Below are 16,410 nucleotides of genomic sequence, written 5' to 3'. Positions count from 1 at the left end.
AAGTGAAGGATGAAGGTTTTGCAGTCCCTTGATGAATCGTCTAACCATAGGTTGCGAGAAAACTGATGAGCCCTGTATCATACCGTGATAATGCGAGATTGCGGCCGCATAAACCTTTATAGTTGAAGGTTTAAGTCCCGAACAATGCAATTCTAAAAAAAATTGTCAAATGTTCTTGATAGAAGCCAGTCCAGAAATAAACTAGTGGCATTCAGTGAAAGATGAGAATCGACACCACTTCGCCGCATAGGATCTCCGCGTTGACGGTCTTAGAGCAGATTCAAGAATTCTTTGAATGTCTGGATCGAGAATGGTCGATCCCGAAATAATTCCCTTCGGGTCCGAGGAAGGAAGCAGCTGTATGGTTCCGTAAGCTGGGGTTTCTGATGCTTGAGATGTCGTCGGTACCAAATCAGTACCGAAAGTCAGCGGATTCACCAAGCTGTGAGATTTAGAGAAGTTAAATCCGGATGACGAACCACTCTGTCCTGTTGAGTTAATAGATGTGGTATTGATGGGAGACGAAGAAATATGCTGTCTGACAGCCGAAGAAGGGTGGAGAACCACGGCTGGCAAGGTCACCATGGAGTTATCAGGATTCCTGTGGCATTGTCTTGGGCTATCTTCGAGACAACTCTCATCAAGAGTGGAACTGGAGGAAAAGCGTAAAAGCTCATGTTGTCCCATGGGATCGTAAGAGCATCTCCTGCTGACCCCAGTCCGATGCCTGCCCTGGAGCAAAACAGTTCGTATACCCTGTTCACATGGGTAACAAACAAGTCCATGTCCGGATGTCCCCAAAGACAGAAGAGCTGTTTGCAAATGTGTCGGTTCAAATCCCACTCGTGAGTTGTTGACATCTGTCTGCTCAGTATATCGGCTTCCTTGTTGTCGGTACCCGCTAGGTGAACCGCCAACAGAATTACGTCTCTCGGGATACACCAGTCCCAAATCTCCATCGACAGGCGGGCCAGAGCAGGTGACTTGTCCTGCCCTGTTTGTTGACATAGAACATGGCAGCTATGCTGTCGAATGCAATCTGGACTACTTGTCCTTGAAGAGTATTCTCAAATGATCGTAGAGCGTTGAAGATCGCTAAGAGTTCGAGGAAATTGATGTGTCTCATAGATTCCTGTCGGTTCCAAGCGCCCTGGGTGCAAAGTTCTGCACATACTGCACCCCAACCAATCAGGGATGCATCAGTGTAGAGGGTTATGGTCGGTTGGGGCGGTCGGAACGGAACGCCTACGTTCAAATTGTCTGGTATAGTCCACCATGTCAGGGAACGGAGAACGGGCAGCGGAAGCCGAATTAGCTTGTTGGGCGGATCCCACTGCGGATGAAACAACTTGCTGAAGTACAGTTAAAGAGGCCGAAGTTGAAGTCTGGAGTACGGAACAATGGCAACCGAAGCGGCCATGTGGCCCAGGAGTTTCTGGATGGCAATAGCTGGTACTGTCCTGTCTCGTCGAATCCAATGAATACATGCACAGAGACTGTCTTGACGGGTCGGAGGAAGAAAGGCCCTCTCTAGGGTAGAATTGAGACAAGCTCCAATGAAATCGATCACCTGCGCGGGAACAAGGGACGATTTTTCGTGATTAATGCAAAGTCCAAGATCGTCCAATAGAGCACAATTGCTCTATTGTGTGGACCACTGAGAGAAGTCTATCCCTAGTCTGGGAAACAATAAGCCAGTCATCCAGATAAGGATATACTTGGACACCCTGAAGCCGCAGATATGCACACACTGGAGCCATGCACTTCGTGAAGACTCTCAGAGCACTGGCCAGTCCGAATGGAAGGACATTGAATTCAAATATGTCGGATACAACAGTGAAACGTAAAAGGCGACTGTGACAAGGATGAATTGAGATGTGAAAATAAGCATCCTTTAAGTCCAGTGAGGCGAACCAATCCTCTCTCCTCAGCAACGGAAGGATATTTTAAAGAGTGGTCATCTGAAATTTCTTAGGTTTGATAAACCTATTAACATTTCGTAAGTCCAGGATAGGACGGAGACCACCAACCCACTTAGGGACCGTAAAATATCTCAAATAGAATCCATGGAGTCCCTCAGAACGAGAGAGCTGTATGATGGATAAAACCCACTGATCAGATGTGATGGACTCCCAAATGGGGAGTCGGCTTTTGAGCCGGTCCCCAAAAGGGAGAGGGAAAGGTAGGAATTGGAGAGATGGAAAGGTTCACCGGGCCCGTCAGCGTTGATGCTTATCGTTGTCAAAATGTTGATGACCCTGAGAGAAGCACTGCTGCGGCTGCTGCTTTCTGCGCTGCTGGTACTGTCGTGGTTGGAATTGCTGGCGGTACGATGGGCGGGACCAGGACCACATACGCCTTTGCTGAGTTGGGATCTCCATACGATGAGCTGTCATTCACGACTCATGAATCAACTTAAGCTTGTGGTCCATCCTGGCGTGGAAGAGTCCCGTCCCATCGAATGGCATTTCCTCGATTCTCCGCTTCATCTCCTCCAGGAAATTGCAGCTCCTCAGCCAAGCGTGCCACCAGAGGGAGATGGCACTGACCAGGGCGCTGGAGTCAGTGCCTACATGATGCCGTGCAGTCAAAAGTTGTTGCATGGCCACTTGCTTTGCCTCTTTTATAAATACTTTGGCCAAGTCCGCTTGGTGGTCAGGCAGGGAGGAGGCGATGTTCTCCAGCTTCTGCATGATAAAGAATTGGTATTGTGCAAGCGTTGCCTCGTATTTCAATATGTGGAGGCCGAGTCCAGAGGCTGCATAGACTCGGCATGCTAGCATATCGATCTTCCTGGCCTCCTTGTCACAAGGAGCTGTGTGGCCCCTCGATTCCCTGCCCTGGGACGACTCAATCACCACCAAGTTCAGTTTCAGATGATGTAGGAGGAATGGAATATCCTCCTCCTGAACCTGGTACATTGCCTCATATTGACGAGACATGGCCTGCAGCTGAGCTGGTAGATCCCAGGGCTGAACCATCGCTTGGCGAAGCATGGTTATAAGGGGCAATACGATGGCTGCTGATTGCTCACCCATGATGATGTTGTAGAACTTATTGGTGCTGGGACCGGGGTGATGTTGTGCCTCAATCTCCAGCGACTGAACAAGCCTAGACATGAGTTCCCCGAAAGTAATGTGGGGCTTATCTGGGGACCCTGGGCCCTGAGAAGTAATGGCCACATCAGGGGAGGTAAAGTCTACCTCCGACTCATCTGAGTCATCCTCATAGTCGTAGTGCTCGCTGGATGATGAATTCCCCGATGAAGTGGGGTGCCTCTGTTCCCCATGGCCAGATGTGGACGGTACCTCCCTCGGGACCGATAGCAATGGACAGTCTCCTGCCAACGGGAAATAGCCAAATGAGTGGTATTCACCCCAGCCCGTGAAGCCTCTGTTAGCCAGGTTGGTCCCAGTCTTCAGCATGCCTGTCAGCGGAGCGGCTTCGGTGTCGAGGTGGCGAAAAGGACTCCGTTGCTGGACCAGATGGAGGCATCGGGGTTGGTGAGCGGGCTTTAGGTGGGGAGTCACAGATTTCCCCATCTGAGATAGACTCCCACATCGGCGCCTCAGACCGTTGAGGGGACGCACTCTCAGCCCTCATGATGCATCTGGGAGATCCCGGCAGAGTAACCTGCATGGTCGATTGCAGGGCCGGTCCCAATGGGGTTGGGACCGTAGCAGCCGCCGGTACTGAGAGACCAGTCGAACCCGAACCATGATGTTTAGAGTGGTTGGGCTTCTTCCCCTTGTGAGCCAGCTTGTCCGCCTTGTCCTTCTTCGCCTTTTTATGGCTGGAGAACTTACCAGAGCTGCTATGCTTTCTCTTCTCCCGTTGCTTAGTAGGGGGAGAAGGAAGCTGTTGGGCCCCCATCGAGGAAGTGCCTTCATCCGAAGGATGCGGTGGAGGCACAGCAGAGGCTGAGGCAGGGCGCTGAGGAGGCGCGGCCGAAGCAGAGCCAGCCTTTGAGACCAACTGGTCTGACTGCATCAGGGCCTGGTCCCAGAGCAGTTTATGGATACAATTCTCCTGGTTCTTCCTGGCCTGCTTGGTGAAGGCCAAGCAGTGGCCACACTTGTCCATTCTATGCCCCTTGCCAATGCAGAGAAGGCACAGATCGTGCGGGTCCGCGGGGGACATCTTGGAACTGCACTCAGCACATTTGCGAAAGGCTGCTCGCTGCATCATCGCAAAAAAGAAAGGAATAGATAGTGCAGAGGGAATAGATAATATTTTTGGTTTTTTTTTTTTTTTTAGAGAGAACAAGAGAAGAGAAAGCTTCGTAACAAGGGAGAAACAACTTGGAAATACCAGCGAAGGAACTTGGAAATATAAGAGAAAAATCAACGAGGTTAAGTAGCAAGGGAAATAGTCAATGCGAGAGTGAACAGGCACGAGGCACAGTGAACGGTGGTCACAAAAGACTGAGAAAATGGCAGACACTCCGCTCTATATATAGTACTGAGGGGGAGGGGAGGGGAGTTTTCCCGCCAAAAACGGTTAGCTTTCTAATCTTTCCGGCCCTAGGCACTGCGCAGGTGCAGCACCCATATGTGTGATGCACAGAGGCCACGACGAAGAACATTAATTGCACTAATAGAATGGCACACTTTGATATTATCCAATGTTTATTAATTTTTACATTAATTATTTTTAATTTTTATATGTTACCCTCTTTGGGAACAATACAGAAATGTGATCAAGAAAATAAATGGAGCATAACTGTTTTGCGAAAGCAAGTATTTTACAAGCCTAGATGTCTCCAACCTGGTGCCCTTTTGACTAGTTCCCAGGATTCCTGACCACTGGCTATACTGGCTGGAGCAGATGGTTGCTGAGTCCAAAGCATCTTTGGGAAATCAGGTGTAGAAAGGCTGCACTAGTTTGGGATCATTCAAGTTATGAATGATATAAATGTTGGCAGTACTAAGCAGCTGTAAAACAATTTCTTTGAGAGACTTAATTTAGATCCTGTATGAAATAGAGGTGCAGAGTCTTAAATTACAACATTACAGACTTACATTGGGGAAATAAGTTTGCCTAATCCCATTTCACCAAATGTTAATGATTCACACCTGAAAAAGCACAGGTGTGCAATTGTGACACATTTATTTCAATGCTAATGACATACAAAAATAAGTTAACCTGTGTTCTCAAAACTGTATTTTATTTAAGATTTTTACCTCTCCCAAAGAGAAATAGTGACGTGGAATTTGGGAATCGGGATAAACATTCTCAAGGTACCATGAAAAAGGCTTGCACTGTATCTTGTGTCTTAGTCCGAGTCGTGAGGATATGTCTCCATAATCTACCTTTGTAACTCCTATAGAAAATTGTATAATATGGTTAGTTACAGAACTTTGGTGGAATGTAAATATAGTAATGGATTCCTTGTCCAAAAATTATATTGTTTAAGAAGAGCCACATTTACACATACTATTTATTTTAATGTATATATTTTAAAATGTTATTTAACTTATTTGTTGTAAGCTGCCCCGAGGCTTCAGTGAATGGGGCGGCATAAAAATGTTTTAATAAATAAATAAAAATAAAATACATCTGAGAACGTGCATTTAAGACCTACAGTGCATATCTCACTATCACAAGAAAGACTTAAACAAAACAGAGGTTTGTTTTCAAAAAGCAGCTTTGTCAGATATCTCAGGGCTATATCAAATTTATTATATCCAGAGTAGTTTCTATAAAAATGTTTATAAAACTGCCAATAAAAATCTAATCTAAAATAGGAATAGCCTGAAAAATCCCAAGAAAACAGTGGACAAGCCAGTAGATTTAGTATAAACTTTGAATTTTGTCAGCTAAGAATGCCATTATATTGAGGCTCCATAACAGCACAAGTATCCTCTGACTGACACAAAGATGCTCATGAAACAATGTGGTGACACAATACCTCTCTACCAACAGGAAGTTGTACATATACGTATCTTTCTGTATCATTCAGCAGATGCACACACAGTTCAGATGCAATATAAGTCCCATTCAGTGAGTATGCATAACTGTTGAAACCAAGATTTTTCAAAGGAATGTTTGTAGCAAAAACAACAATGACATTTTCATAGACATTCCCTTCCAATATAGCACAACCTCTCAGTCAGTGTCTTCTTCATCAACTCAGAAGAAAAATTCTGTAAGATTGTTATTTCAGAAAATGTTGTTGATAGCTTCAACTCCCCTGTCACAATCATGACACTTTGGATTTTTTTAGCCACAATGCACCCAACAAGCATGTCATTTATAGAGGATGTCCCTATGTATAATTAAGTACTTTTTTTTTCAAACCATGATAGGGGAGGGGAAGGGTTGGAGGAAAATCTTTTCCAGGGACTAGACATTTTGAGGCAAAGGTTATAGTTTATGAATGCATGTGCACCATTACTTTAAAATAGTGCTGACAATGCTTCCTCTAAAGCAGTAGCTGCCTACCCGCAACATACAGACTAGCTGTAGCAGCTTAGTTATGAAAGACTAAAATCAGAATAGCACAGACTACACCAGTCATAGCGCTTACTCAAGAAAAAAACATTCTCCCAAGTAAACTATTCACTTTGGATTCCAACAGAAGCATGCACCACTTTTGGCCAAATCTTTGATCCCTTCTAGGAAATTATGTGGTCTCCAAAGCAAAGCAGGGTTCCTCCAAACTAACCAGAACCAAATCTGAACCTGTCCAAAGTTCCATGAATGATCGTGCTTCAGTGGACTACAAAAAGTCACTGTGTCAGCAAATATTTTCTAGTTTAATTTCATTTTCCCATATATGGAAAATGCCAGTGTGCCAAGCAGTAGGAAGGAGAAATGAGTGACTGACAAGTCTATCTTGTAATCAAAAGGAACAGTCTACTAAACTGTTCCCAAATCCCTGGGAGAGTAAAGTTGACTCCTATATAATGCTGTGTTCTAGTTCTGCTGTGTGCACTGAGCAGCCATGAATACAGAAGTTGAGGAAGAAAGGAGAGAAAGGGGAGTTATATGTACTATCCTACCAAACCTAACTTAGTTGGGCGTCAGTATACATCCCCAGACAATGCTTCAAAAGGCAGAATAGACAACACTGAAGATAATTCTCTCCACTTTTGGCTGAACAACATGCTCTACATATTTAGCTAGAACTCCCCTGGAGGGTCAATAATCCCAGCAAGCAGGCCCGGCAATGTGTGGACCAGAACTACCAGGGTATGGAGGATGGCAAGAAGTTCACTTAAGAGGATCTCAAGCAAAAGGCTGAAAAAAACCCCCTCTGCTCAAGAGACTGGAGGAGCTGCTGCTGCTAACTCAACTAAGAGCAATACTGTGTTAGCAGAAGGCAGATTATATGTTCACCCTAACGGTTTGAAAAACTATTTTATACAGGGAAAAGCTTTGCTCACCTGGGGAAATTATGTAGAAGAAGTTCTTGAATTCATCCATCCAAACTTCTGCAAGTCGTCTATTATTTTTATTAATAATCTGCCCTGTGCCTCCTGGGAAAGTATAAGGAGTCGCTTTTCGAAAAACATGTCCAACATGTGAACAGGTTACAATTTCCAAAGTCCCCCCGCACTGCCAAATCTGAAAAAGTCAAAAGATCAACATAAAAAAAGTATTTTTTATTCAAAAATTGTTCAGGACCATACCTGATGAGTGTTCAAGCTAAAGTTAAATATGTAGAAGACCTGCATTAGGATTACACAAATTATATACTTCACACTTGACCTTAAGATACTGCCCTTTGCTACTATCCACAGAACTGTCTCTAGATATCCTGCTCTTCATCCATTGGTGACATTGGGTTCTAACCAAATACTAAGATCATTTTATTTCAACAAGCCTGATGCTTGTAAAATGGGAAATTGTGTATTTACCAATACTGTAAGGCATCTGCACAAAGGCTTGAAGCACCTAAACTGCATCAAACTCATGCAGAACAGTGGCCATTATTTAACTGTTGGCCAAGTGAAGCAGCATGATGGTCTCATTTAATCATTCCTCTATCATTCAGACATTGGCATGTCATTAGATCCTAGAGATTTAAAATGAAATTAAACTGCTGAAGGATCCCACATGTGTGTGTGTGCATGTTTGTGGGTGTGTGTTTATCTGCCATCTGGTAATATGAAACAGTTGTTTATCCTGGGATTTATCTTTTGTATCTACTACAAAATACAGTACAATGCGCAGAATTAAAAGGAAGCTTACCCTGAATGAAATCTCTAGGTTTTCGCCACCCCATATATCCATTCCAGCATCATATGTCCCAATCTCTTGAAAATAGTCCCTGTCTATGGAAAAAAGGCCTCCTGCCATTGTAGGTGTCCTGAGAGAAGGTAAAAATGTCTCAGATTTAAATCTTTCATTTATCACTCCTACTTAATAGGGAACACAGGTGGTCAGTAAGCACCAACAAAAATGAAGCCAAACAGGGCCAGTAAAAAAGTAAAATGAGGTACCAACATGCTTAGGGAACCCAAATGTATACAGAAGTACAGCAAAAATATGCTGCAATACTCTCTTGCCAGGCCCATTTATATTACTCTTAGCCAGCCTTCCCCAACTTGGTGCTCTTCATATGTGCTGGACTACAACTCCCAAAGTGCTCCACCTAGCCATAGAGCACACTGAGAGTTGTAGTGCAAGCACCTGGAAAGCATAAAGTTGGGAAAAGCTAGTCTAAACTATAAAGCAGACAGCGGTACCTCGGCTCATGAATGCCTCAGTTCACGACCAAGTCGGGTTGCAAACAAAAATTTCATAAAAATTTTGACTCAGGTCATGAATTCTGCATTGGGTGGTGACCTCAATCGCAGCCATCTCCCCACTGTCCCAAGTGGGGAGATGGCCACGATCATGCTGGGGGTGGGGAGGGGAGATGGCCAAGATCACGTCTGTCTTACCTGCATGAGTGCACCCGTGATTGTGCTCGTCTTTCCTGCATGAGCACAACTGAGATCTTGGCCATTTCCCCCCCCAGCACAATCGCACCCATCTCCCCCCACAAGCACACCCACTTTCGTACCCATCTCTACCCTGAGTGCGCCTGCGTCCACGCCTGTCTCTCTCCCCCAGCATGCCCACGTTCGTGCCCATCTCTCCCCCTCTGAGAGTGTTCACAATTGCGCCCGTCTCTTTCCTTTCAGTGTGCCAGGATGACGGGCACGTGTAGGGATGACGGGCGTGATCGTGGTTGTGCTGGGGGGGTGCAGGGAGATGGCCACGCTCGTGCTCAGGGTTGGTGGCGGGGAGATGGCCGCAATCTTTGCTGTTGTCACTTTGCTTCACATTTTTCTGATTAAAAAAATAGTTACAGAATGGATTAACCTTATTTACATTGAATTTTATGGGGAAATGTAACTTGGCTCATGACCAATTTGGGTCACAACCAGAGTCCTGGAACGGATTACGTTCATGAGCCAAGGTACCACTGTACTTAAAATTTAGCTAAAGCAGTATGAATTGATTTTAATTTCTTCAATGAAGAGGTCAGGGTTAGGGTCAACTCTCAGTGATACATAGTCAGTGTATGTTAAAGCTGCCTAGGTTTAAATGTTGACAAAGCGACTAATGTATAGCAAGGGGGAAATAATTTTTTGAAATGCCTTATTACCTACCGAAAATTACTACTAATTTAGCATCATGTGTTTCTGGTGCACTGAATTCAGAAAAAGTAGTTATGGTTCTAATAGGGTATAGCACAGCAACTGAAATTTTAAGGCACCATGTTGCAGGTTCAAACAAACTTGTTATGGCCTTAAGCAAGGCACTATTCCCTTAACCTTCCATACAGATAGCTTGTAATACACTACAGGAATCATGGTAAGTGTTTTGAACCTTCTGTGTGGCAAATGGAGCCCCCACATCCACCTCTCACTCTCTGTAATAGCCTAGTGGGCACTGAAGATGAAAGCATCAGGGGTAGGAAAGGTAGGCTCCTACGGCTGGCACCTCAAATGTGATGCCCATGGCACAAATGTGCTTGCAGACAGTTCTCTAGATGCCTACCTGGCTCCCTATTTATAAAATAAACATTTTATTTATTTTTAAAATATTTTTGTTGCTTAATGTTGAAAAGCAAAGCTATCTTAATTTGGGTTCAAAAGAGTGGTGTTGTGTTTGTTGCTCAGAGCACATCTCTGCCTTGTACTTCGGTTCCTGGGCAAGTTATTCTAAGTCTCAATGGACAATGTTTTGTGAGCAGCCTTGAGCAAGATTCCCCACTCAATCAGTGGTGGCTATTCTGTGAATGTGCTCACAGCACTCCTTCAACGTTCAAACTGCCATTTTGCATATGAGTGAAATTAGGAATAATGGGTATAGATTTGCTAAATCTAATAACATCCAGAAATGGAAGAAGTCCACTAATAATTCTGCAAGCCCAAAAAGGCTTTGGGCTTACTTCTCTAGAATGTCCCTTGTACCGTTCTGAGTCTGCTGACTCTTTCAAAAGCAATTTGAAAAGAACACCACTACAAAGTAAGAACTCCATTAGGTATGTTCCAGTCACTGGGCATTCCTAAAGGAGCTCTTCTGATCCTGTACCATGTGGGCTGGAGTATGGGATAAAACCTGTTATGTTTAATATTGTTGTTTGACTCTTTGCTGCCTCAGACATTCTCTTTCCAGTTAATTGTTGCTGCGCCTAGTAACATAGGAATTAATAATAACCAACAAGGTTGAATAGTAGATGCTTGAACAGAAACAATAGATGGATATACATGAAAGCATAATCAGATTATGATGATCAGCTTCCTTTACCTGACTGGAAGGGTTCTGTCACCTTTCCTTCGGTCCATTTCTCTTTGAGGAACAGGATACCATCGGAAATTTAACTTCCAATTGAATCCACCATAAGTCATATCAGAGCCTGCCATATATTCAAATGTATCATCACTGATTACATCAATGATAGGACAAACTACTGTTCTCCTAAAGAAAGAAACAGCATATACTGTTATGGAATGAAGGTAACAACAATATACCGAATTGTGTAACACAAAACAACAGTGATTCTTACATGCACCTATCAGCACCAAACAAGAACAACATTGCAACGTAACATATCAAAAAGAGACATACAGGATCAGACCAAGGGTCCATCTTGTCCATCATTCTGTTCACAGAATTTCCAACCCATAGGAAACCCTATGACATGAATGCAGCAGGAGCCTCCTACTCATGTTTTTCTACAACTAGTATACACAGTCATACTCTGATACTGGAGGTAGCATACAGCCATAAGGGCTACTAGCCATCAATAGTCTTCCCTTCCATGAATCTGTGCAATCCCCTTTTAAAGACATCCAAATTAGTAGCCAGCACTACATCTTGAGGAAATGAATTCCAAAGTTGAACTACACACTCTGTGAAGAAGTTCTTTTATCGGTCTGGAATCTCACACCAATCAGCTTCATGGAATGACCCCGTGTTCTTGCATAATGGGAGAGGGGGAAAGACATGTCTGTCTGTCTGTCTTTGCCCTTGTATGCCACTTTTGCACTAGGTGGTTTACATCAATAATCAAAAACATAGTTCTTAAAAACAAATAAAGCATAATAAAAAAACCACAGAATCCATTTAAAATAATATAGTGAATTAAAAGAACAGCTATACATACTGTAACATTAAATACATTAAACTTGGTTCTTAAAACGACTGGTAAATGTTTTTGCTTAGCACTGGAAAGTAAATAATTTTATTATTTTAGAGCCAGGCAAATCTCCCTTTACTAATCTTTTCCCTAAGCTAAACAATGCCAAGTGTTGTAACTTGTTCTCATTGTAACCCTAACCCTTGATCATTTTCCTTGCTCTTTTCTTTTGCCAACCTTACAGTATCCCTTTTTAGCTAAAATGATCAGAATGGTACACAGTATTCAAAATGCAGTTGTACCACAGATTTGTATAAAGGGAATACGAGACTGGAAGTTTTATTTCCATGATTATATATAATGGAAGAGTTTGCCTTCTTTACAGCAGCACTGGTTGATATTTTAGTCCAACCCATCGCAACCCCATAGACAACATTCCTCCAGGCTCTCCTGTCCACCACCATCCCCCGGAGTCCACTTAAGCTCACACCAACTGCTTCAGTGACTCCATCTAGCCACCTCATCCTCTGCGGTCCCCTTCTTCTTTTGCCATCTATTGTTCTCAGCCTTAGGCTCTTCTCCACGGAGTCCTTCCTTCTCATTAGGTGGCCAAAGTATTTGAGTTTCATCTTCAGTATCTGGCCTTCCAAGGAGCAGTCAGGGTTGATCTCCTCTAGGACTGACCGGTTTGATCACCTTGTGGTCCAAGGGACTCGCAGGAGTCTCCTCCAGCACCACAATCCAAAGGCCTCAATCCTTTGGGGCTCAGCCTTCCTTATGGTCCAGCTTTCACAGCCATACATTGCAACTGGGAAAACCATAGCCTTGACTATACGCACTTTTGTTGACAGGGTGATGTCTCTGCTTTTTACTATGCTGTTTAGACTTCCCATAGCTTTCCTCCCCAGGAGCAAGCGTCTTTTAATTTCTTGGCTGCAGTCCCCGTATGTGGTGATCTTAGAGCCCAGGAAAATAAAATCTGTCACTACCTCCATTTCTTCCCCATCTATTTGCCAGGAAGTGAGAGGACCAGATGCCATGATCTTGTTTTTCTTAATGTTGAGTTTCAAGCCAACTTTTGCACTCTCCTCCTTTTAAAGAGAGGCTGTTTAGTTCCTCTTCACTTTCTGCCATTAGAGTGGTATCATCTGCCTATCTGAGGCTGTTGGTATTTCTCCCAGCAATCTTAATTCCAACTGGTGTTTCATCTAGCTCCACCTTTCTCATGATGTGTTCTGCATATAAGTTAAACTGTTGTAAGCCGCCCCGAGGCTTTGTTGCGATGGGAGCAGCATAAACATTTTTTAAATAAATAAATAAATAAGGCAGGGCGACAGTATACAGCCTTGCCAAACTCCTTTCTCAATTTTGAACCAATCAGTGGTTCTGCGTCCAGTTCTCACGGTTGCTTCTTGATCTGCATATAGGTTTCTGAAGCAACAAATTAGATAGTCTGGTACTCCCATCTTTTTAAGAACCTGCCACAATTTGTTGTGTTCCACACAATCAAAGCTTTAGCGTAGTCAATGAAGCAGAAGTAGATGTTTTTCTGCAACTCCCTAGCTTTCTCCATGATCCAGCATATGTTGGCAATTTGATCTTTAGTTCCTCTCCCTCTTTGAAATCTTGCCTGTACTTCTGGTAGTTCTCGGTCCACATATTGCTGGAGCCTAGCTTGTAGGATTTTGAGCATGACTTTGCTAGCATGTGAAATGAGTGCAATGGTGTGGTAGTTTGAACATTCTTTGGCATTGCCCTTCTTTGGGATCGGAATGTAAACTGACCTTTTCCAATCCTGTGGCCACTGTTGAGTTTTCCAAATTTGCTAGCATATTGAGTGTAGCACTTTTACTGCATCATCTTTTAAGATTTTGAATAGCTCAGCTGGAATACTGTCACCTCCACTAGTTTTGTTGTTGCTCAGACTTCCTAAGGCCCATTAGGCTTCACATTCCAGGATGCCTGGCTTGAGGTCAGTGACCACCCCATCGTGGTTATCAGGGACTTTATGCTCTTTCTTGTATAGTTCCTCAGTGTAATCTTGCCACCTCTTCTTAATCTCTTCTGCCTCTGTTAGGTCCCTGCCATTTTGGTCCTTTATCATGCCCATCTTTGCATGAAATGTTCCCTTCATATCTCCAATTTTCTTGAAGAGATCTCTGGTCCTCCCTATTCTACTGTTTTCTTCTATTTCTATACACTGTTCATTTAAGAAGGCATTCTTATCTCTTCCAGCTATTCTCTGGAATTCTGCATTCAATTGGGAGCATCTTTCTCTTTCTCCCTTGCCTTTCACTTCTCTTCTTTCCTCAGCTATTTGTCAGGCTTCCTCAGACAGCCATTTTGCTTTCTTGCATTTCTTTTTCTTTGGGATGGTTTTAGTTGCTACCTCTTGTACAATGTTGTGAACCTCCGTCCACAGTTCTTCAGGCACTCTATCAGATCTAATTCCTTAAATCTATTTGTCACCTCTACTGTATATTCAACAAGGATATGATTTAGGTCATACCTGAGTGGCCTAGTATTTTTCCCTACTTTCTTCAATTTAAGCCTAACTTTTGCAACAAGAAGCTCATGATCTGAGCCACAGTTAGCTCCTGATCATGTTTTTACTGACTGCATAGAGCTTCTCCATCTTTGGCTGCAGAGCTCATAGTCAATCTGGTTTCTGTGTTGACCATCTGCTGATGTCCATGTGTAGAGTCGTCGGAAAAGAGTGTTTGCTATGACCATCGTATTCTCTTGACAAAATTTTAGCAGTCTGTACCTGCTTCATTTTGTACTCCAAGGCCAAACTTGCCTGTTATGCTGGTTATCTTTTGGTTTCCTAGTTTAGCATTCCAATCCCCCATGATGATAAGGACATCATTTTTTTGCTGTTAATTCTAGAAAGTGTTGTAGGCCTTCATAGAACTGGTCAACTTCAGCCTGTTCAGCACCAGTGGTTGGGGCATAGACTTGGACTATTGTGATGCTGAATGGTTTTCCTTGGATTTGAACCGAAATCATTCTGTCATTTTGGAGGTTGTATCCCAGTACTGCTTTTCCTACTCTTTTATTGACAATGAAGGCTACTCCATTTCTTCTGAGGGATTCTTGCCCCAGTAGTATACCTGATGGTCATCTGAATTAAATTCATCCATTCTTGTCCATTTTAGTTCACTGATTCCTAAGATATCGATGTTCAGTCTTGTTATCTCTTGTTTGACCACATCCAGTTTGCCTTGATTCATGGATCATACATTCCAGGTTCCTATGGAGTATAGATCTTTGCAGCATCGGACTTTCCTTTGACCACCAGATACATCTGCAACTGAGTGTCCTTTCAGCTTTGACCCAGTCGCTTCATTCTTTCTGGCACTACTAGTACTAGCCCTCCGCTCTTCCCCAGTAGCATATTGGATACCTTCCGACCTGAGGGGCTCATCTTCCGGCGTCATATCTTTTTGCCTTTTGGTACTGTCCATGGGGTTTTCATGGTAAAGATACTGGAGTGGGTTGCCATTTCCTTCTCCAGTGGATCATGTTTGGTCAGAGCTCTGCTATGACTTGTCTTTGGTGGCCTTGCACAGCATAGCTCATAGCTTCATTGAACTATGGAAGCTCCTTCGCCACGACAAGGCAGTGATCCATGAAGGAGCCCCCCCCCCCCATATAATCCCCTAATTTTTTTGGTCAATCTCTGTTAGCTCAATTTTTAGCAATTTATACTTGAACTTGGGATTTTTTGCCCCAGTGTGCATCACTTTACACTTGCTTACACTGAACTGCTTTTGCCTTTTTGATGCCCATTTTCCTACTTTGGAAAGATCCAATGTATTTTCCCATAAGCATGCACCATTGAATATACTGGGATTTATATCTGGGTAAATATGCATGATTGCATTGCAAGCTAATGCACACTTTTTGTGTTCTCCAAGTTAAAATTATGTTGACACAAAGAGGACCAAATGCACAGCTGCTCCTTCAAAACACTATGTCAGACTCAATTAGATTCAAGGGGAATAAGAGGAAACATAATGGAGGTGTTTAAAATAATGAATAATGTGATTAAAGTAGAGAGGGAGACGTATTTCTCCCTCTCCCATAACACTTGAACCTGTGTTCATCTCATAAAACTGATCGGTGAGAGGTTTAGGACAGATAAAAGGAAGTATTTCTTTACATAGCATACAGTTAAACTATGGAATTCACTGTCATGGAAAGTGGCAATACCCACCAATGTGGGTGGTTTTAAAAGGGGTTGGGGTTTGGGTTCCATGGGGAGAAGGCTATTAGTGACCACCCTTGGTACCCTTGGTAGCTATGTGCTACTTCCTTTACCAGAGGTGGCATGCCTGCAGACACCAGCTGCTGAGGAACTTGGGGAGGAGGAGGTCTTTCACCCATCCTGTCTGAGGGATCCTGTGGGCAGCCGGATTGCAATCAAGTGTACAAAGTGCTGGACTAGATGGACATTTCTTCTGTCCTTTTGCTCAAGGCTCATCAACTATTCTCTAAACTTTCTACTATTCTATGGATCTGAAACCTGGAATAACTCTGTGAGTTCTAAGCCAGTAGAAAATATACTGTGAAGCCCCATCTACTGTAATGCTTCCTTTCCCTTCACTGTGTTCTGAATAAGTTACTTTGTAATATGCAACAGTCAGTCTTAAATATAACATTCCAAAGTGACAGGCGCGATCTTGGTCGTGCTGGGGGGACGGGGAGATGGCCGCGCTTGTGCTTGGGATGGGGGGGGGGGGGATGGCCGCGATCTTTGTTGTTGTCACTTTGCTTCACATTTTTCTGATTTAAAAAAATGGTTACAGAACGGATTAACCTTATTT

The 16,410-nt window shown here is 43.5% G+C and overlaps 1 protein-coding gene across 8 annotated transcripts in view; it reads right to left on the bottom strand.

The window, feature by feature from the left end:
• Positions 1 to 16,410, bottom strand: part of GALNT1 (polypeptide N-acetylgalactosaminyltransferase 1) — a 142,452-nt gene that overhangs the window by 38,968 nt on the left and 87,074 nt on the right. For all 8 annotated transcript variants that reach the window (XM_044452441.1, XM_044452459.1, XM_044452421.1 and 5 more), the window contains 4 exons: positions 10,750 to 10,920; positions 8,197 to 8,314; positions 7,389 to 7,569; positions 5,184 to 5,323 (listed from right to left, as the gene is read on the bottom strand). In XM_044452441.1, the coding sequence (XP_044308376.1) occupies positions 5,184 to 5,323; positions 7,389 to 7,569; positions 8,197 to 8,314; positions 10,750 to 10,920 (610 nt within the window). The remainder of the gene's footprint in view (positions 1 to 5,183; positions 5,324 to 7,388; positions 7,570 to 8,196; positions 8,315 to 10,749; positions 10,921 to 16,410) is intronic.

This window comes from Varanus komodoensis, unplaced genomic scaffold, assembly GCF_004798865.1.
Source record: "Varanus komodoensis strain SLA01 unplaced genomic scaffold, ASM479886v1 scaffold10, whole genome shotgun sequence".
NCBI classification, from domain to species: domain Eukaryota; kingdom Metazoa; phylum Chordata; class Lepidosauria; order Squamata; family Varanidae; genus Varanus; species Varanus komodoensis.
Note: the sequence above shows the minus strand (reverse complement) of the source record. Positions and strands in the feature narration are given on the sequence as shown.